This window comes from Hydra vulgaris, chromosome 15, assembly GCF_038396675.1.
Source record: "Hydra vulgaris chromosome 15, alternate assembly HydraT2T_AEP".
Taxonomy (NCBI): Eukaryota; Metazoa; Cnidaria; class Hydrozoa; order Anthoathecata; family Hydridae; genus Hydra; species Hydra vulgaris.
This window is the reverse complement of record NC_088934.1, coordinates 26532160-26556058: the sequence shown is the minus strand read 5'-3', so window position 1 is coordinate 26556058 and position 23899 is coordinate 26532160. Positions and strand designations below refer to the sequence as shown.

Sequence of the window (23899 nt, the reverse complement as noted above, 5' to 3'; positions counted from 1 at the left end):
GGTTTAAATAGATGAATAAAGGTTTGTTTAAAAGTTAATTTTTACACAAATTAAGGAAAATGTTTTAACTACTTTTTCCATTAATATATATCTCCAGTTACAAATATTGCATATTTCTACCTTTTAGGTGTAATTTTTTACATTAGAATGTAGAAAATTATATCTTACTAAGGGTATATCACATATCCTACCGAAAGGTAGAATTTGTTGACCTTTTTTTTTAGTGTGTTTATATATTTACACACATTTTAAGTTTTATTTTTTTAGATGTTTTTTGCAATTGATTTGTCATAACATTATACGAAATTTTAAACGGAAATAATGCAAACATTTTAATGACAAAGCTGTAGAAACAAGCTCTTGCTTTATGATAAAATATAAATAACGAAAAAATATTTTATATTCTTCTAGCATAAGTCTGCGCTAATTATATTCTACGCGTCTTATTTAAAGTAATAAAAATTGTTTAAAGTGTTTAAAACAAATAAAAAGTATTTAAAATATATAAGATATTGCTAGTCATTTTCAGAATAAAATGAACTTTGTAAAAACTTAATTAAAAAGAAACTAAACTATTTAGTATTTTTTAGTTTATTTCACCCTTTAGAATTTCATTAGCTAATTTGTTGACCGCACTTTTATATATTTACCTATTACTGTTTTTAAGCTCTACAACAACCTGTTATTTTTAGCTGCAACATTTGTATTTTTAGAAATTGCTTTTAAAACACATTAAAATATCATTTGTTAAATAAAGCAGAATGTATTTATAAGGTTTAAATTGTTTTATAGCATTCTTTTGAAAATATTTTTATGTATTTTTTACATATGCAATGTTTTTAAAAGAAAGAAAAATATTTTTCTATTTTGCTTTAAGCTAATTCAGGTTTTAATGCTTTGGCTTTAGGTCAAGTATGGGATTATGGGTAATAAATTAGGGGGGAAAATGTTAGGAATTTTGTTGATTACCAAAGTTATATTTCTCTGCCAATTCATATTTTTATATTTTTTTGGTTTCTAGCTTCACATGAAAAATTTTGACTTAGTATTTATCTTCAAAGATTATACAAGAAAAGTGGCAATGGTCAGTGCGATTCCAATGACATCTCTTGATTCTGTTAAAGATTGGCTAAAGTATGGTTTTATATTTTTATCAACTTAATAACTTAAGGAGATTATTTTATTTTGATTTTGTTTTTAATGATTTTATTTAAAAGTAATAAAATGTATATATGCATATATATATATATATATATATATATATATATATATATATATATATATATATATATATATATATATATACACACATATATATATATATAATTTCTCCTTGTTATTTTCTTATTTAACACAAATTTTTTAGAAAGAATATCACCTAAAAATAAATGTATTAAAAAAAAAGTATGTTTTCTACTAAATAATGACTACATTTGAAAAGTTTTAAAGAAGCATTAAAGACTCATATAGTCCACTGTCACAACCCACTCTGTTTTTGGTAGACTGTAAATAAGTGGTGTGCGGCGCAAGTTTGTGTCGTATGGAATAGAATTGTGTGTGGCTGTTTCTTTATCAGTTGTTTTTTTTCATTAAGTCATTAAGTAAGATGATGATGACTATTGACAAGAAAATGGCGAAATTTTATTAAAATGAAATAAATATTTTAATAGTTATTCTAACAAAATTTTTAATTTTTATTAACTTTCAATTAGTGTTTCATGTTTTCTATATAAAAAAATAATCGGCAAATACTATAAATACAAACTAAGGCAATCTGTACAAAATAAAAACAGAATTATTGGTAAATTCTTTCAGTTTACTAGAATTAGAGCAATAGTTAGCTATATACCCCGATGACCGGGTTTTATTTGCTTATTTGGCTTGGGTTTTATTTGCTTATTTGGCTTGGATTTTATTTGCACATTTAACCTGGGTTATTTTTGCATATTTAACCTGGGTTTTATTTCCACATTTGCTCTGAGTTTTATTTGCATATTTGGCTTAGGTTTTATTTGGTTTTTAATAATAACAATAGAAGTTTGTTAAATAAATTATGTATATGTAAAATATATATTGCATAAAATTCTGGTATATTTAATTTTAGTAATTTTAAATTCTAGGAAACATCAATGGTATATTGTTTTTTTATCGTTTATTTTCTCTGATTTTGTTTTTTGAATATTAAAAATAGTTTATGATAATGCTGGAGTTTTTTTAATTTTAGAACTTAAATGACTATGTTTTAAGATATTGAGATCGAAAGTTTAAGTTTAAAGTTCAAGTTTAAATATTTACACTAATAATCACTAATGCTACTTTATTCTGGTTACAACTCTCTCTCTCAATTCTTCAACTCCGAAACACAGACCTTGATGAACAAGGCCGTTGCATGAAAAAAACAAGTTAAGAGCCGGTACTACCAGGCACGTAGTGAGGTCGAACTTCTCGCTACCAAAGCGAGAAACTTTCATAAGTAAGAAGCGTATAAGTGAGCACTTGTTTATGAAGCGAGCACTCTACCATTAGACCACTACCACAAATAATGTTAATATCAAAGATTTTTGAAAAATATATTTATTTTTGTTAGTATACAGGATATTTTAGTAGTAAGCTATGTTTTCAAAACAAATTCGGTTTTTTAAGCCAATAATAGTTGCTTAAAGTTAATAAATCTACATTAAACAAAGTACATACTCAAAACTACAGGTTTTAAATTTTTTAATATAGTTGAATAATCCGGCTTGATCCAAATTTATAAACATTTTATTATTTCAGCTCATGTGATATTAAATATACTGAAGGAATTCAAAGTTTGAACTGGATAAAGATTATGAAAACCATCAACACAAATCCAGAAGATTTTTTCGAAAATGGTGGTTGGTCGTTCCTTGAGCCACAAAGCGATGTAAAAATTTTTGGACTATTACGGGCAATTTTTAGTAGAAAAATTTTTGTATCAGTTGTTAAATGTTGCTTTTTATTAAAGGAAGAAGACGACGATGATGAAAGTGATGATGATGAAGAGTTTAAACCAGAAAGCGAAGAAAGTTTTGACGAAGATGAAGAAGATGATGACGATGAATATGATTCCGGTGATGCTGAATCTGAGTCTGATTCTGGTGTGTTTTTTTTTTTTTTAATTTCTTATTTTTAATTAAATTAGTTCAGACAAGTTCAAGTGTAATAGTATGAATTTTTTTAATTCTGTGTTTTGTTTTCATTTATATTGATAGGTATAAGGCAAAATGCCACATGTCCATTTTTGTTAAATGCGATTTTTTTTTCTGCAAGCTAGCTTGTTTTTAAGTTGTCTAACATAATGATAATAAGTCATTCGGACAAAATGTTATTTGTCCAACTGACCTATTACCATTTAGACTAAAAATCGCTTATAGTATTGTTTTTCAAAATTATTAGTTTTTTAGTTTATCTAATGTTTATAATGACTGTTAAAACTATTTTGTTACTGTTTTGTTGGAACACCTTTAACATTATTTTTATTGGGCGTCACCTTTAATATGTAGATTATGAGGATGATTTGGACAGCAACGAATCAAGCGGAAAAGACTGGAGTGATTTAGAAGAACAAGCTAAAAGAGGTATAAAAGGTTAATTTATTTTGTTAAGAGATAGCAATATTTATGCATTCCTGATGTTTTTAATTTATCTTTTATAGAGGACAGAGAGAAAGATATGGAATCGAGACAAAGTGATAAAAGCAATAAACGAAAACGTCCGCAACAAGAAACTCCAACAAAAAATAAAAAGAAAAAGAAGCAATAAACAATCTTTGTTTGCTTATATCCTGTATTATATCTATCTAATGTTTTGTATCATATATAATATTCTCATAATCCGAATTTCGTGTAATCTATTATTGGGAAACATGTTAGAAGCAAATTAATAAAATTGTTACAGTCGTCCGGCTTTTTAAACGACTATTTCACCCAAAGGTGAAAAAACGCAAAATAAGCTAAGTGCCGGCAACTAATTCTGGCATTAGTTGCTGGCAGGAAATGTTGAAATGAAATTTAATTTACAATGCAAGTTGTAAGTTAGCATAGGTTACTTGTGTAAGTCCAAATGTTTTTGAACTGCATTTATCTTCTTAAACTTTAATACTTTTGAAATTTTTTTTTTTTCAGGGCTATAAAATACGTATAAAATCAACATTTGATAAATATATAAAACTTCCGCAATATGAAACAAAAATGAAAAAAAAAATGTTGCAACTTACCCTGCACTAGGGCAAGATGCAACAGTGAACGGGGTATGTTGCAACACAATGATTTTAAAGTATAAGCCTCGCAGAGTTCACAGAAAAATTACTAGTTAATCTGTAATTTCCATTAGACAACAAAATTTTTACAATTACAAAAAAAAATGGTATTTTCATTGAGCTGCAATACTTTTATTATGCGAGACTTCACATACACCTAACTTGTTTAGTAAACTAACAAGTGTTTTTTAAAAAAAAATTAAGTTAACAAAAAGGCAAGAGAAGTTTTTAGGATATTTAAGTAGTTTTTTTCTGATTTTAGGATATAAAAACATAACATTTTATTTATAAAACAATTTTTTCAGTGTAAAAAAAATTTCAATTCAACTTTAATGTTTTTTTATGTTGATGTAGAAGTATTAGATTTTCGTTTTCTAGACCTAATTTCTTTTTCAGCCATAAGTCACTGTTTTACTGGAGTATCTGTAAGAATTTCTGCATACTTTCTCTTTGATCTGGTGAGTACTTCTTTCTAAGGTTGTACTTTTGGTAGAGGTCGTACATTCTCTGGGGAAATTCTAACGAAACCGGAGATAGAATTGCACCTGAGATTTAAGTTGATATACTAATATTAATACCTGCTTTAGATTGAGTTGTTGGACGATCAATCCAACAACTCAAACAAATGATGGAACAAAATCTTTATCTGAAAATATCTCCTTATTATATGGGAATATTCCTGCCACTCTAAAACCATAAGTTATGTTTTGTTGTGTAAGAGAATGCTGAAAGGCTATTTTTGCAATTCCTGGCAAATCATATATGCTCATTTTTTTTCCTGGCCAAATATTCATCCATGAGTCTTATGCATTAGCTACGCATTTTTTGAATGGTCCAAATACAGATCTATCTGGCGGTTGCAACTTATGTGAGCAAAGAGGAGGGAAGCAAAACTGTACCACTACTTTACACAATGTTATTAATTGAATAAATAAATAAGACTGATGGTTGACTAAAAGTAATAGCACAGGGCTTTTTTTTGTTGGCTTGACATGCTGAATAAAGTGGTTCAAGTACAAAAATACACCTACATTAGCACGATTAAAACTAGTTGCTCGTGCAAGACTTGTTGCTTCTGGAGTTCTGATAGACAATCCTGAATATCGATTTAAATACCCTCTCATCCAGTCAGGACCAGCAATTGAAAGTTTTAATCGCGATTTCGGAAAATCAATGTTATAATTTATAGCACATTTAAATGTGAGCTTTCGTGCTTCATAAGGTAACAAACCAAAATAGATATCAGAAGCTATTGATATATATGAAGCAATAGCTTTTTCTTGTTTAAAAGTGAAAATTTGGCATGGCTTTTTATAACCAGGAATAGGTAATGGCATTCCCATATCAACAATTTTTTTTTACTTTATTTATGTAACGAAAAAAAGTTGAGTAGTGGATTCCATACTTTTTTGCAAATGCTTGAATTGATGTTTCATTTCCATCATTAACATGGTTTGCTGCCTCTATTACCACTGCTGTTAGAGAAAGTCCTTTTTCAGTCTTTCTCTGAAAAAGGACTTTCTCCAACAACAAAAAAATATTACAAAAATCATTTTATACAATTTAATCTACATATATCTAATATATTAATCTACAATATTATATTACATATTAATATAAATATATCTATGCATATATGATGTATGTATGTATTCAAGTTTATATATATGTGTATGTATATATATATGTATATATATATATATATATATATATATATATATATATATATATATATATATATATATATATATATATATATATATATATATATATATATATATACAGTATTGACAGTAATATACATATATACAGTATTGACAAAACATTTGCAACCAACATCGAACAATGCTAAAAAGTGTTCCTAATTTTACATGTCTTAAAAACGAAACGAACTATACTAGCACAACAAACAGTTCAGGAGTCTGGAGTCGTAGCATGCCATAACATGAGTAATCAGCTGACAGGTGACAGCACACAGGCAGAATTTCGTTTACAAGTGCCATTTTGCAGCGGACAAAACAAGTGCAACTTTTTTGGTTTGTTTTATTTTCTTAAGTCTGGTCCGTGTCAACGTCACGGAAGTTTTTTAATAATTAAAGGAAGTATCCAGAAGTTTCCAGAAGCATGCAGAAGCTTCCAGAAGTTTCCAGACTTTCCAAGTTTCCAAATGCTTCCAGAAGCATCTGGAAGCATCCAGAATTATCTAGAAACATTCAGACGCATCCAGAAGCATCGAAAAGAAGCATCTAGAATCTTCCAGAACAGGTTCACATAGGTTCATTTTAAGAGACATGCAAATCGACATGTAATTCAGTCAGTATATGGAAGTCAATCAGTCAGTATTATCAAGACAGTTTATCGAAGTGAGTTTTATCAAAGTGTTTTGTCGAAGAACATCAATACAAGAAGTAAAATACAACAAGTGTTTCATTACATCAATACAGTCCACATCCAACCAAGACGTTGTGTTCCACAGTGCATTATTGTATCATAACAAGGTAAATGTAACACGGTAAGCCTTGAGAAGAGTGGTTATTTATTTTTATTATTTTTATGACTTCAAGTGCAAAAATGGCTCCCGACAGCCTTGGATTGGAACTCAGAAAGAAAATTATTGGCGATTACGAACAATCAGACGACGTACTGTTGAAACCAGATTGTTTTCTCGACGCCCTGCAAAAAAATCGCTGATTTCACTAAAAAACCAAAAGAAAAGACTCCTGTTTGCTACATCTCATATTGACTGGAATGTGCAGAAATGGCGAACTGTCCTGTTCAGTGATGAATCGAAGTTCAACATCGTTGGGAGCGATGGCATTTGCCCTGTACGTCGACTGGCCGGAAAACGCCTCGATTTACGTTACTGCCATAAGACCGTGAAGCATGGCGGAGGCAATGTAATGGTCTGGGGTGTTTTTCTGCTAACGGTCTAGGTCCAATACATCGAAACGATGGAATAATGGACCGTTTCATGTATAAAAATATCCTGAAAGATGTTATGTTACCTCATGCTGAATGGAACATGCCAACAAAATGGGTTTTTCAGCAAGGCAACGATCCGAAACACTGCAAAAGTAGTCAAGCAGTGGTTTCAAGACAACTACCAATCGGTGATGGATTGGCCGCCTCAATCTCCGGATCTCAACCCTATCGAGAACCTGTGGGAGATCGTCAACCGCAGAATTAATCGTGAAAACTTAGAAAAAAGTTTTATTTGTCCTACCAAACTTATAAATTACTATTTGTATTTAAAGAGTTGACTTGATGTTTTGATTTACACACGCGCTCGCGCGCGCAACAAAGCTTAAAAATATACTATACAAAGTACTTATAAAAATATAATTGAAAAATTAAATTGCTAAATATCAATGAAATGTCTGTCGCTTGTCTAAACACCAACAAATATGGTTGTATTAGGAGTGGTTTTGTAGTGTGGAGGCCATGATGCTTGAATAGATGGTCGCAAAATTATCTTTTCGTAGTAAACTTTTAAGTGAGGACGAAACTCTAAAGAAAGACCAGAACGAACAAGTACGCAAAGTAATGGCGCAAAAAATACATCTGCCATGGTAAATTCGCTTCCAGCTAGGTACTCCCCAGAAAGATATTTCTCCCAATATTCAAGCTTAAAATACAAAGTATTTAATTATTGTTAAAGTTATGACAAAAACTCGTTTATGATATAACTGATTGATTTATTTTAAAAAGCAAAAAAATCTTTTCAGAAACCTCAACCGCTAACTCTTTTTTCTTTTCATTCATGTACACTTCATCAATGTCGTCAGCTTTTGTACGCATGTAATAATACATAATGGACACCAAACCGTTCTCAAATATATTATCAGCCTTCAAAAAAAAATGTTTTGTCATTTAAAGATGTACTCTCAATTGCTTAATACAAGGTAAGATGGGAATAAAAAAGGTGTTTTCGAATTTTGAATAATAAAAAAGAATAAAGTTATTAGTTACTTGAATAAATGAGGTGAGAGGGAGGGAGGTCTTTATAAATGGGAGAGAGGAAAATTTTATTTTTATCCATGAATTTACATTTTTTTTGTTAATAACAGGTAAAAATTAATAAACGTGGGCGAAAGGGATCTTAATAAGCTCAGGTTGGGTGGGAAAATTTCCCAAAAATTAATAAACGTCAACTCCCGTGTATTAAGTACTTGAGAGTAATCATAAAGTTTCAAATGAAAAAAAAATTGAAGCATGTTTAACTAGAAATTCTGTGTATTTAAATTAAATACTTTTAGACAAAAATAGTTCATATATTTTTTTACTGATAAACAATAATAAAAAATGAAAATGACTCAAGAAAAACAATCTTGCAAACAATATTAGCTTAATAAGGTTCAATTTATAATTCAGGAACAAATGCAAATTTCTTGGAGTCGACTTTTTTTGTTAAAACTATTTGTTTTGTTTTATATTATTTTAAAATACACATATAAAACTTAAAAACTAAATCAGAAGAACTTAACTTCAAGAAACGGATTTAAAAATATTTTATAATATTTTTATCATGTTTTGCTTTAAAATATTATAAAATTATATTTCTTATAATGAAGCTGTGTACAATTTGTCACCACCGTCACACTTACAAACAAAATTCTCGAATATATTTCGAAATTGTGATAGGTGAGATACAGCTGGAGGATCGTGCCTTTGAGAACTTGAAATTGTGCAGAATGATAATTTGGTATATCGAGCTAAGTACAAAACTCTGGTATATAGGGAAACTTGAAAATGCGAACCTCCGAAATGGACACTTTAAATTTCCGATCCTTAGCCACAAGACCAATTCTCAGAAAAACCAATTTGCACTGCATATTCATTAAAATCTGTAAGCATTGAACACCGACACAGCTTTCTATGAACTTGGTACTGAGTTTTTATATTGAAAACATGTTTCCTGAAATCTTTAAACTTGTCACGAAATAAAGTTGCAAGTTTTGCTTCTACTTGCTCTTTATGGATAACTTTTCATTTAACAATTTCATTGGCAGCATTCTTTTTTCCATGACCGCCACCACATATTTATTATGAATGAAGATTTAACCTCTGGATAACTGTCACATTTAAAATGTTTGCAAACATTTGACTTGGGATTACATGCTATCAATTGAGATATCTTCTATATCCCTTTGTCTTCTATATCCATTTTATATTCCTCTTCTATATCCCTTTCACCTTTACACTGCAAAATCATCAACTGATTTATTCTGTCTACTAAATTAGACATAGCCTGATTAGAGGTAGCCTGACCTAATGAATTAATTAAAGTTAGTGACATTTTTAATTTTGTGGAAATATATCTTTGTCATAGTAACTAGCTATAAGTTTATTTATAATAATATTATTATTATTTAGACAAAAACAAGAAGTTTGTCAAATATACGATAAAAACTTAAATTACTTGTCTGCTTTTTGTAATAAGTCATTGTTGGGACATCAAAAAAATGCTCAGCTATCTTTGAACAGGAAAAGTCGTTAATGTTTGCTATAATATAGTTGCTTATGTATTTTTTTATTTATTCATAAAGATTATAATATGGCAAAAATCGAAAAAACAACCTATACATCTTGATAGAAAATCTGGAATTGTAAATCAATAATCTGGCACATGATTTAAACTCGAAATAAAAATTGACCCATAAACTGAATAATCATTGCATTTATGTAAATACTTGTGTCATTAGAATATTATGTGGAAACTATTCTTTCTTATTCTACCTAACATTATTTTACTGAGAAACAAATAAAAAAATTTTTTATAAAAATAACATTTGTATAATGTAACCTTTTACAATTTTTTACATTAAGTTTACAAATACTTGCAAAATAAGGTGTAAGATTACAATATTTAATAAATTACAATAACTTATTACAAAAGCAAAACTCAACACAGGCACAGGCTGTATTCAAGTAACTAATAACTATTTATTCTTTTTTATAATTCAAACTAAAAATTTAGTTTACCTCATACATTCGCTGCAGAACCATTGCTTGTTTGCCTGGTTCATCAGGAATCAATTTAGTGCCCTGGTTCTTGAATTGATTCTAAATATATTTAAAGTACAAAACTATGCATTATATATTTAAAAACACTAATAATAAATATCATCACCATCATCATCATCATCATCATCATCATCATCATCATCATCATCATCATCATCATCATCATCATCATCATCATCATCATCATCATCATCATCATCATCATCATCATCATCATCATCATCATCATCATCATCATCATCATCATCATCATCATCATCATCATCATCATTATCAACTATCATCATCATTTTAGCATCTTTGTTTCCGCTCTTGCACAGGTTTAATATTTTATCAATATACATTAGGGTTATGACTTTTTTTGACTATTTAAAAAAAAAAAATTTCCTGTGTCATAAATTGATCAACTTTTGTTAGAAAACATTGAAAACATATTAAATTCCTTTAGGTTGTTAAAAATGGTCACCCCGCAATTAAAATTACGAATCATCATTTATTTAATCTTGTTACTGTAACTACTAATATTACTATGCTGAAAATCATTCAAAACTTGTATAGATTAGAAGTGTTTAGAGCTTTAGAACATTTTGGAAAATTCCAAAATATTTTAGACAACTTTAGAACATTCTGGAACAACTTAGAACATTCTGGAACAATTAGTAATATTTTAGAACAATTAAGAATATTTTAGAACAATTTAGAATATTCTAGAACAATTTAGAACAATTTATAATATACAGACTGTGTATATATAGTTGCATATCTAATTTTATAGTTATTACAGAAGCATCACATGGTGACGTACAAGCCTAGCGATAGTAGCATTCAAAAGAACAAGGATGTCTGGACCAATAATCTGGTAAAATTTGAAGACTCTCATAAAAGAAGAATGGTCTCTTTGGAAGAATATTCACTGGAAGAAAAGTGCAGAATGCCTCTCCAAAAGCAAATTATTGGATGCTACCATTTCCTAGGACCAAAAATCAAAGGAAGAAAGGAACAGAAATTTCCAAAGAAGTCACCAAATTGGGGAAGAATAAACTGAATTTTCCTAATGTATCTGATCAAGTTATACGAACAAAGCTTGATAAAATACTGAAATATTATGATGAATGTGTCAAGCGGGGAAGCTACGAACCCCTTGATAAAATTTTTGATATTACTAAAGTAAATGGAACATGGTTATCTTCCGAGGATAAGCGATTGTCTAAGTGGAAAGTAAAGGAACAGTGGGATACTCTACAGGCCTAGTGGCCAGTAAAGAAATGATCCGTACCTCTAAAAGACAAAAACTTTCTAATAGGTCATTTAACTCATCATCTTACTATCCTGATTTTAGTGATTCTGACTCTGAGGCTGACAACAGTGAATATGAAAACAATGAAGAAGATGAGACTACTCCTACACCAAGCAGAAAACATCATAAAAGCAAAATTGCAGTCAACCTGGTGACCTACACAAGAGTATCAACAAACAAAGCTGTTAACAGATGCAAGCAATTGGCTTGCGAAGGCATTGATATCCCAACTCCATGTCAATCAGCTTTTACAAGTCAACAATCAAAGAGGCAATTAAGCTGAAAAAAGAAATGATTGAAAACTTGCATATGGAAAGTTGGTCCTGACACTTTGATGGCAAGCACATCAACGTAATTAATTATCAAGTGGTCATCCTTAAATATGAAAGAAGAAAAATCAAATCATGTCCTGTAAGAAAAATCAAAAAATGTCCTGGGCTTGGTAGATGGCAGGTGAAAAACTATTGCTAAAGGAATTTCTAAAGTCGTTGATGAATTTCACCTATGAATTTCAATACAGATGATTGTTTCCAATACCACGAGTGTTAATGCTGGAAAAAAGAATGGTGTTGTTGTAATATTGCAACAAATAATTTTTTGATGAAAAGGGACATTTTCCATTGATCAAGTTTCAGAAATTACACAATATCAGCGATGCAAGGTGAAATTCCAGAGCTATACTAGCAACCCTGGCCTTCATTTTAATTCCTTCAACAAGGACATGGCTGGGCAGACCATTGGTTTACAGACCAACTGTACAACCAAAACATCTTTAATGACTTGGCTGAAGTACTGAATCCATACAAAAAGGCTTTAAGCTCTTTGAAAAATCACTGAAAGCGAAAGCCATCCATACTGTAGATCCCCAGAAGTAATAAATGTGCAGAGCGTGCAATCAAAGTAAAGAAGGAAATGTATTCGTCATGCAAAGACAAATTGCACCTTCTACTCCTTCTATACAACAAGCAAGAGGAAGGTCAACGGTCTGAGTCATTGTTGGATTGAAAATTTATTGTATTACATGACTATGACATTCTAAATACATTTGAATACATAGTAGTACTTATGTTAAAATTGATTTTTCAATGGCGGGGTGAACTTTTTTCAAAAGATATGCAAATAATAGTTCATTTCGTGCTTTTTAGGTTAAAGTTCATCAAACCACAGTACAGGAGCATGGGGTTGAAAAAAAATCATAACCCTAATATACATTCATGCCCAAACCACCTTTATCTTACTTGTCACACTCTATTAGATGCAGTTACTACTCCCAACCTTTGCCTAAGATCATTGCTTCTCTTTTTATCACACTACAACTCATTTTTTTAAGTTACACTACACTTCATTTTTTTTCTTTCAAGGCGCTGGACAACATTAAACTTAGCTTATGTTTTTCTGTCATATATTATTATAACCTCCATTTAGCAAATGGTTTAATGCTTGCATTAAACCATTTGCTTATATATTGCTGGCAAACATGCAAAAACTTTTTTTATTTGTTTTAAGAAATTATTAAGTACTAGCAAAGAAAAGAAATTGAAAGAAAAGAAAAGAGGAATTTTTAAAATTTTTTTAAATAATTCAAATAAATCAAATACTTATTTATAAATGATTCAAAACTCTTGCAATGTAATAAACATATTTAAAAAAATTCTTGTTATCATTGCAAATCAATTAGTTTTTATTATTAACCTTTATTTATAAACATTTAGTTGTTACCAAATACTTTTTGAATATTGAGAAGAAAAAAAACCATCTTAAGAAAAAAAAAAGACTATATAATGGCTGAACAAGGAAAATATTTAAAATCTAAAAATGTTTTAAAATAAAAAAAACTTTCGACTTAATAGGTTAAACTTATTATTAATGATACAGATTGGTATAAAAGTTCTGAATGATTATGGCCAGTTTTTATAACAAGCACATTGACCTATGATGTAATGGAACATGTGTAGTGAAAACGCTGTTTTCCAAGGGTGCCAAACAGTGGCACAAAAAAACAATATAGAAAGTATTTTAGTGCACATGCAAACCTAATTATAAGATATTTTATTATAAGTTGCATTCCAAACTAATACTTAATAGAGGGATTTAAAATCAATACTACTTATAATTATATGTTTTAATATCAATTGTTACAGGGGCGTGGTAGCCCCAGAGGTCATGCAGGAATCTGGCATGGGCCTTTTACTTTTTATTAGGGATGTATGGGGATTCCAGTTGGATATTTTTTCTTTTTGGTCAATTTGCTTCTGACTGGAATAAAAAATTTTCTTTGTGACTTGTGACAGACTATGTGAATAAACCAGAAAATCATTATCCTACAGTGCGATGAAGAACTATAGGTATACCTATGTAAAAAATACAAATGTAATTTTATTTGCAGAAATAGTAGTGCTGCAAATACATTTGTATTTTTTACAACGGTTTACCTATAGGTTCTTCATTGTTCTGTTGGATAATGATTTTTTGATTTATTTACAAAGCCTGTGACACAAGTCATAAAAAAAAAAGGAAAAAAAATTTTAATTCCAGCCAGAAGTGAATTGATCTAAAAAACAAAAATTCTGGCCGGAATTCCGGTACATCCCTACTTTTTATCTAAATATGGGCCTTTGACTAATTTTTAATTTTTTTTACATTCTGAAGAAAATCCACAAATATTTTTATATTCACTATATTTATGTTTGCACAAACTAAACTGTTTAATTAGTTATTTAATTAAAATTGTTCAACTTTGAGTACATATACATTAGTATTTTGCATAATAGCTGTTACAGTATTGGCTTTAAAAAAAAGGAGATATTAAAAGTCGTATTATGATTTTTTTTTCATAAGAAAAAAATTTATTATATCTCATAAATGGTTTTTAATAATCATAATATTGACAAAAGAATTTGATACAAAATCTTATAAAAACTCTTACCATAAAACATAGAAACAAGGTCAGCAAAAAACTAACCTCAAACATTTTTAGGTCGGCATTTAGGTCAGCATTGCCGAACGCTGACCCTAATTCCGAGGGATATATATATAGAGTAGGAATTAAGTTAATATTTCCAGGAAGAGTGCTCAATACAGTGTGTTTATAATTAGTAGAGTAAATAAGATAGTGAAAAATGAATAATTATTAATATATATTTCAATTACATAACTAAAAGTTTCACCAAATAGCGATCATCAGATGTAACAACAACAAAAAAGTAATGACAAAAATTATATTCAAATAGCATCCATAGCATTTTTTGTAAATAATTTTAGTTATGTTATTGAAATATATATCAACTATTTAGTTTTCACTATATATATATATAACTACCATATATATATTTATAATTACCACACACACACACAGACACACACAGACACACACACACACACATATATAACTACCATATATATTTATAATTACCACATATATATATACATTTATAATCACCACACACATATTTTATATATTACCATATATGCCTACACATCCAACATATATGGTAAAATCCTGCATATTTTAACAAAATTCTGCATGGGCATTTTAGAGCCACCACACCCCTGAGATGTTATATATTGTTAATCTATAACAATATATAAACAATAATGTTTATAAATTTATTACTGGAAACAATTATTATATAATTAAACTGAAACTTTGATACTTTTATTTTTACTGATGCAAATGCATCAGCTCTATATTTATTCAACTTTTCTAATTTTCAAATATTTGCATAAATTTTTAAAGTTTATCCAAATATTCAATTTTAGCAACAACAATAAAAATGCTACCAATAAAAAGTATTAAAAAATCCTTTCTTAAAAGATGTGAACATTTTATTACAAATTTTTAAACCTTTTAAAATCCATTTAAATAAAAATAAACAACTTAAAGATCATACATAAAAAAACTTAACTAACTTCAAGATAATGACAAATTCCTTTAGATTCGTTAAGTATTATACTTCCATGACGAAATGTTGGAACCTAAAATAAATAGAACAAAAAATACTGGTAACTAATTTTATTCCTAAATAAATATTTTTCAAAGCCTTGAGTTTTTACTGTTTAAGTTAAACTCAAAACTTTAAACTACTTAAAGCGTGTACACAAATAAACGTGAAAGTAGAAAAACATCTAAAAAAAAATTTCTCAATTTTTATTTCGAACCAAGTGATAATTTTAATACAATAATATAAGACGATCAAACATTTAAAAAAAAAAAAATTATTCCTGTGGGAATCTAATAAAATTTCGAGCTTTTGCTTTAGTGGTGCCCATAAGCTTGCGCACAGAATAAGAATCAAAACTATTTGATGCTTTTTTAAATATTTTAATATCTGTAATGTTTCTGCAAAGCTTTTTTATTTTTTTCATTTTTCTTTTAATAATAACCCAGTACTTTTCAATAACTCTCAACTCTGGGCAGTTTAAAGGATTTTCAGTTTTAGGCACAAGTTTCACATTATTCTTTTTATACCATTCTATAGCTAGTTTACAATAATGAATTGAAGCTAAATCAGGCCAGATCACAGGTCTATTATTGTGTGATTTAATGAGAGGTAAAAGACGTTTTTGTAAACATTCTTTAACATATATTTGACCAGAAAATGTGGACTTAGAAATATAAGGTGCTGATTTTTTGTCACAACTGCAAATAGCTTGCTAAATCATAGCTTTTTTAGCGAACTTGTCATGTTTTGTGTGTTTAAATTTCTTATCTGCTTTTCCTCTATATTTGGCAATATAATAAACAGCACCAGGAATTTGTTGATGATCGTAATTGATATAAGTTTCATCGTCTTCAATAATACAGAAATTTTTAGAAATAAAATTGTCATACAACTTTCTGCTGCGAGTTCTTGCACTTTTTTGTTGAGTTTCAAAACGGTTGGGCACTTTTTGTGCTTTGAAAGAATGAAAACCATGTTTGTTTCTAACTTTTGCAACAAAACTATGAGAAAATCCAAAGAGATCGCAACAATCACACATGTATGAAAGCTGATATTACTATAAGAGATCAGTTTATCTGTTATTCTGTTATAAATTCTGTTAGCATTGTTAATATCTTGAAGGACGTAACACAGAATTAAGAATAAGCAGAGAGTCAATCAGAAGAAGCAGATACAAACTACTTCTAAAGGTAACAAATTATAGTGTTAAAAATACTGTAATACTTTAGTTATTAGACTGTAATGATCTGTTTTAGATTGATGAGATTATTAAATTGTCTTAAGATAATAAATTGTTTAGGTTGTAAAATTTGTAATGAGTTATATGGAAACAATGAAAAACAAATCTTTAGTGCTTCACTCTGATTAAAAATTATAAATCTTGATTTACTTCTTGATGTAGTTCCTGAGGACAGTGAAAAAGCTAATGATAGGCTATTGTACTCTGGTAGAAAATTTTGAAACAGCAGACAAATCGTTGCTGTATGTACTGACACAACATTTTCAAACACATGAAAAAATCAGGTGCAATCATAACCACAAGAGCCAGAGAAAAGGTTTGCTCTATTGTTTATTATCCTTACCATATTGCTGAGATACATATAAAATAGGGCATCAAAACTATTTTTAAAGAACAAACTGTAAGACTTTCTAAACAGTTATATAAAGATTTAAGGCAGGCTTGGATGGCTAGTTATTTTACCATATTGTTAGTAAAGCAGGAGCTGTGAAGAAATTTAAGAAGTTTCCTGAAAGTGAGCTGGTTATTTAAAATGATCAACACGGTTTTATCTTAAGTCTAAGAAAGAAACAAGTGTTGTCATTGGTATCAGATAGAGGGAGAATTCAAGGAGCTTGCATCTTATAAAAAGCTTATGTATTGAAGCTTTGTATTAAGTGTCACAAATGATTGTGCTGAAAGAAACATTGGTCTTATCCAAGAATTTGTTAATAAATCCCACAATGAAGATCAATGCAAGAATATACTAAAGGTTGTCCTTTTTATATGATGTGTAATGAATAGGAAATCTTAGCATATTCGAATTCTGAATAAAAATTTTTGGAGGGCTTTTTTGGGGTCACCATATTGTGTATTTGTAAAAAAATGAATAGTATTGAAAATCTCAGAAGCAGAATAAGATCGAAATAGCTCAAAAGATAGTTCTAAATAATTGTACAGGTATTTAAAGATGTATATTTTTAAGATTAAACTTTATAACTCAAATTACCTCATTATATTCACCTCCCTAAGGCTGCAAAGGCCAATAAGGTTGCTAGGCACAAGAACAAGATGAGCTTTTTTTCCAACATTCCTAAAGACCTGTCAAAAGTAATGGATTAAGTAATTTCTTATTTTAAAGAACAAAAAGCCATAACAATTAAAATTATAAGTAAAAAACCAAACAGTGGTGAAAGATTAAACTCTCAATAAGTGAAAAAGCCTTGCAAACAATATTTTAATGATAAAATAATGTTAAAAATGGATAAGTTTTTTCAATCTTGGGCTAGTTCAAATAATTGGGATTTGGACTGCCACAGAGCCTCAAAATGTTTTCAACCAAAATTTATAAGAATTTGGAATCACTTTTGAAAAATATATTGTTGCATCAACAACTGAAGGTACAAGTGTAAGCTCGGGCATGAAAGTCTAGCTAACCAGATGCAATGCATGAATCATGCTATTCATCCGGCTGTAATTTATACTTTAAATAAGAAAAGTGAGAACTGGATTTTCATGAAGCATTGTGTGATATTTAGAATTTTTTGAATTAGAATCAGAAAATAATTTAAATGAAGTTAAAAATGATGAACTATTTGTTGAAGATTATGAAAAAGACTACCAAATTATTCTTCAGCAAAATTACAAACAGGCCATAAAAGAAATTTAAAAAATTGTCGATATTTTAGATGGTCGCCAACAGAAAATATCATTTCACAGCAATGTGTAAAACAATAATTTAAAATATAAATTAGTTTAATAAGATATTTATTAAACAAATGGAAGCAGTGAAAGTCTTGACTGAAAACAATTATTGTTTGGCTATTATTTATTATGGCTAAGGAAGCAGCGAAAGACTTGACTAAAAACGTAAACGTTCTTCAAAAAACAAACTTGAAGAAAAAAGTGAATTAATCAAAAACTTAATCCCTCGAATTGAAAATCTAGAAAAGCAGCATAATGATGTTAAAAAAGTCAAAGATGATATTCTTAATAATGAAAAAAGCATGGAATGTAGCAGCTTGTAGGAATATTAGGAAAATACAAGAGCTAATCAGCATCACCAACACTATTACCAATGAAAAAGAAGAGCAAATAAAAAGTGAAAATAATACAATCATTTTTGGTATAGCACATATCTAATGATGAAGATATTTCAGAAAGAAAAAAGTATGATGAAAATGAAGTAGATAAAGTCTTTAATTAACTCAGAAGATATAGAAGTTAAAAAAATATTGCGTTTGATATCTAAAAAAGAAGCTAAACCAGAAAAATGCATATCATAATATAAATAAACTCAAGAATATATATTTTTTAACATCGACAGGACTAAGGTCAAAAGAAATCTAATGTATCAGTTAAGAAATCAAGCAAAGGTATTAAATGCTTCAAATGATATCATCGACATATTTTAGAATCAGAAACTACAAAATAGTAAAATTAATACACACAAAAAATTAACAATCAATTAACTCTTATACTCCATTCAATATTCCATATAATAAAGGGAAAATGAAATCATATTTACATACAAATGTCCAAAACAATCCAACGAAAAACTATCAAAGTAATGAGAATAGCTTAGTTTGTAGATACATCAATGTATTATCACTTAACATTGAGCTTGATTTATTTTTGTTAAATATATTTACTTATAATCAGGCTTGGACATGAATGGCATGCAATTGAGCGCTAATGCTGATCATGCAAATGATTTTACTTTTTGACAACTTGACCATGTTAAGTTAAGATGTTTAGATTCCTAAATGTTTTAGAAATGCTCTGAAAAAAGAAACGCTCACTAGTAAGCGACCAGGGCCCCGACCCCAGCTGAAAATGTGACTCAGGGCCGAACCTGGCCCCAGCCCTAGCAAATGTATAAGATTTAGCAGGGGTTGATAGCCAGGGCTAGTTAAAAATCTATAATACTTTATATATTACTATTTTATGCTCACATTTACTTTTTATTAAATAGTGGCATAACGGGTGATAATTAAAAATCCAGAAAAAGTTTAAAAGATCATAACTTCCTCGTTTTTTAATGTTTTATAAACGTAAAAAAAGTGTTTTATAGAGAATTATTTAATTTATTCAATATAATATTCAATTTGATTCAATCACTCCATTTTGTCTGACACGGTCAATCAAACTCTTGGTGCGACTAACTGTTTCTCGGATAACATTAGGATCAACTTTGGTCAAACAATACTTAATTCTTTCTTTAAGTTGTGATCTTGCTTGCCAATTATTCTTATACACAAGGCCTTTCAATATTGACCAAAAATTTTCAATAGGCCTGCATTTAGGTAAATTTGGCAGATTATCTTTCTTTGGTACAATTACAATACTTTTAGCCTTTAAATATTCCAATACGCTTTTGGCATAATGAGCAGATGCAAGATCTGGCCAGAACACAAAATTATCATTTAAATGATGCTCTTCTATAAACGGGATAAGTCTCTTTTTGGCTGTATTTTACATTCGGTGGAGTCAAAAAAGTATCACTATAGTAACTAGCATTTCCATTTATCGAACTGTGATTTAAAGTAAAATACGATTCATCGTCAATGATCCATTTAAAGTCTCGGTAATTTTGGTAAAGCTGACTGCAGCATGTTCGAATTCTTAGCATCATTTGATCATCTCGCTAAATAAATATATTTTAATCATTATGTATACTTATTTTAACACGAAGCAAAATAAACTTTAACTTTGTCTGGATTTTTATTTACCACCCATTATATTTAAATATTTTCAAACTCTAATTTACTTCCAACAAGATTGCAATCAACCACTATTAAGTTATGAGTTACTTTAAAATAGAGAATAAGTTAAAATACTAGGAAATGATTAACTGAAGACTTAAAAAATTGTAGGTTGTATATAAAAGAAAAACACGAAGATGGGTAAGAGTTAAAGTTTTTTTGATGAGCAAGGAAAAAAACTGGATTAATAAATAGCATTAAGGAACAGATCAGTAAAAGGATGCAACTTGTTGAATAAGAACCAAGCAAGAATGTATTTTTGTTTATCTAATAGAGATAATAGCTCATTTGAGCATTGACCATGATGTTATTTGCTGAAAAAGGAAATGCAATCTTACAATAATGGGAGAGTGGCTCAGGCTTGGCAGATAAAGCCAGATCTAATTACATTTACAATGTGCTTTTAGACTTTGTCTGAGAGTAAGAGGATTGTTATTCATCAATATAAGAATGCCAACATTATTGCAATAATTTTTTGCAGTAAATAAATGAGTTTTGTTGCCTAACAAAAATTGTGGATTTCAAGTCCAGAATTTGAATCCATAAGACACTGCAGGCTTTAGGCTGTTACAGAAAAAAGATCAGATAAAAATTGGCTGCTAGTTCTAAGAAATAAAAAAGTGAAGATTTTTTTTGTCAAGACAAGAGCATAAAGTTAAGTCGCCATCAAATAGAGCCACTTTAGATGGAAAATTTTCATGAAGATCGTTACTGTAGATAAGAAATGATACAGGAGCAAAGATAGAACCTTGTAGTACCCTTTAAGTTACTTGAAATAAAGAAGTGTGCAGGCCTTCAAGAATAACTTTAATACTGCAGTTAGAAAGAAATTTATTCTCAAAATCTTTATATACAAAAACTAACAACTGAGTGAAGACTAACCGTATAGTTGGAGAGGTCAAAGTGTTTTCTAAACTTTTTAAAAATTAGAACCACTATTTCGGCACTTTTTAAAAATTTAGCAAAAATTAAAGAGAGTTCTGGAGAACACTATTTTAAGACTATGATGGAAATCTTGTTTCAAGCACAAACTGTAGAAGCATTTAATTCAGAATTAAATTTAGCATTGGAGGCCAGAGTGATTTGGATGTTCAACGATGGGTTAATCTGTTTAACTGGCAGGAAGATTATGGCCATTAGATTCAAGAGTCAAATTAGAGTAAGATTTTTTTGCAAATAACTCTGCTTTATTCTGGGGAGAAGTAAAACGATCAGACCCATGAATTAAAGATTAAATGTTAGAATTATTTTAGTTAATGACATTGTTGAAGACTAATCAAAAGTCTCTAGATGCTAACATCTGATACAAGATACAAGATTTAGTAAACTGAGAATAACAAAGCTTAACATAAGACAGGACCTCTTTCATTGGCTTCTTGGAATAATAAAAGATCATTTGCTCTAAAGAGAGATGTTTTTGTGAAAAAGATGAAAAAAAATGATTGCTTAATAAAGCAACTGCTCAAGATGGTGAAAAATGTGGAGTAGAATGAGGCTTGACTTAAAATTGAAGAGTAGGAATAAAAGCTTCTCAACTTTTAGACCAGAAGGAATAAAAGTTTCCGAGATGTGCTTTATGCATACATATTATGGATATAAGCATATATGATGATGATGATTATGATGATCATAATGATGTTTATATATGTATATATATACAAAATATAACATGAATTTAGAATAAAAATATATATACTTTAGGATGTATAAATGCTTATGCAGCCCCTCTCACAAACCCAGCCCCAGCTATATTTTATCGAACTCAGCCCCGGCCCCAGTCAAATATCAACTCCGGTCACTTACTAATGCTCACTAAACTTAAACTAGGAAGAAAATTATTAAAAAAAGAAAAAGAAAAAAGAAAACAATTCCTTTCAAAAAAGAAAATATATTAGCACTAAAAAACAACTAAAAAAACTCAAAATTGAAAGGAAAATTTTTGTTACATTTTTAATTGCACTTAAAGTAAATTAATTTATAACGCTTTATGTTTGCGTAACGCTTTGTGTAACAATTTACGTTATGCAAAACCTACAAATTACTTCTAATGATTGTTTGATAAATGAACAAATTTTATTTAAATTATTAAAAAGTGTTATCTATATAATAATACTGAACTTAATAGTAGTGTTAGTAGTGCGCTTTTCGAGTGTGTTTGACACAGAACTATTAGCAGCCATTGCAACCAAGGTAATGGAGAGAAAGAGTTGTTTTATAAGAAAACGTGAACGAAAGTTTATGCAAATATCTTTGAACAAAAGTGCATGCAAATGTATATTTTATTATATAATTTTAAATATTATATTATGCGATTTTAAATATTATATCATATGATATCAAGCTTCGCAGTTTTACTTTTTTAAATTTTTATTATTTAAAATGCCAAACGAAACCAAATTTATTGCTCACTTTTTAAAGGCTTTTTAGAATGTAATTTAGAATAATCAAAAAATATATATTGTTGGAACTTATTATTTTTTTATATATATTTTTTGATTATTCTAAATTACATTCTAAAAAGCCTTTAAAAAGAGAGCAATAAATTTGGTTTTGTTTGGCATTTTAAATAATAAAAATTTAAAAATGTGATGATTTGAACATACCATGAGGCAACCTAAACTTTTTTTAATCACAGTAAGGGGGTGTAAAGTGTAATTATAATTAATGATTTTTTTAAAGCTAACAATTTATTTGCATTACTTGTAAGTAATTGCATATGTATATAGACGTATTTGTATGTAATATAAAGACATAATTGTAAATATCAAGAGAACAGAGTTTAGCGGAAATAACCAACAATCAGTTGCAGAATAACTGGAAAAAGTTGAACTGGTATGCAAACTAATTGGCGTAACCGATCTGGAAAGTATCGTTTCCCTCCGTCTCACAAATGGTGCATTTGCAGTATATCAACAGTTAACAGAAACTGATAAAGAAGATTTTGACCAGATAAAAGAGGCGTTGCTAAAACCATTTGCCCTTGATGCATTTACAGCTTACAAACAGTTTGTTATGAGAAAGTTAAAGCTTGGAGAGGGGGTTGATGTTTATTTGGCGCAGCTGTGAAGATTATCTACGCTGATTGGTGGGCTACCAGACAGAGCAATTGCATGTGCCTTTGTTTCTGGGCTCCTTGAGGAAGTTCGACGGATGCTAAGATCAAGTTCTCATATGGATGATCTTACTACTATACAAATACTTGCGAAAGCAAGAGCACTTATGATTGAAAATTGTAATGATGGAATGAATGAAAATTTTGCTGCTGCAACAAAACAACGTGCTAAGCCAAGGTCGCCTGAAGATCAAACGCAACCAATTTGCTATGAATGTAAACTCCCCAATCGTTTTGCAAGAGATTGTCATCTACAAAGAAGT

The 23899-nt window shown here is 29.2% G+C and overlaps 2 protein-coding genes across 2 annotated transcripts in view; one reads left to right on the top strand and one right to left on the bottom strand.

The window, feature by feature from the left end:
- Nucleotides 1–3860, top strand: part of LOC100205632 (FACT complex subunit SPT16) — a 58085-nt gene extending 54225 nt beyond the window's left edge. Inside the window, exons 26-30 of the mRNA XM_065819908.1 lie at nucleotides 1022–1134; nucleotides 2776–2905; nucleotides 2987–3119; nucleotides 3525–3599; nucleotides 3677–3860. Coding sequence (XP_065675980.1) covers nucleotides 1022–1134; nucleotides 2776–2905; nucleotides 2987–3119; nucleotides 3525–3599; nucleotides 3677–3783 — 558 coding nt within the window. The 3' untranslated portion in view covers nucleotides 3784–3860. The remainder of the gene's footprint in view (nucleotides 1–1021; nucleotides 1135–2775; nucleotides 2906–2986; nucleotides 3120–3524; nucleotides 3600–3676) is intronic.
- A 3744-nt stretch (nucleotides 3861–7604) lies between these two features.
- The window catches only part of LOC101237017 (glutathione S-transferase A), a 33448-nt gene continuing 17153 nt past the window's right edge, over nucleotides 7605–23899 (bottom strand). Inside the window, exons 2-5 of the mRNA XM_065819909.1 lie at nucleotides 15510–15575; nucleotides 10262–10342; nucleotides 8009–8125; nucleotides 7605–7904 (exon numbers count right to left, since the gene is read on the bottom strand). Of these exons, the coding sequence (XP_065675981.1) occupies nucleotides 7668–7904; nucleotides 8009–8125; nucleotides 10262–10342; nucleotides 15510–15575 (501 nt within the window). The 3' untranslated portion in view covers nucleotides 7605–7667. The remainder of the gene's footprint in view (nucleotides 7905–8008; nucleotides 8126–10261; nucleotides 10343–15509; nucleotides 15576–23899) is intronic.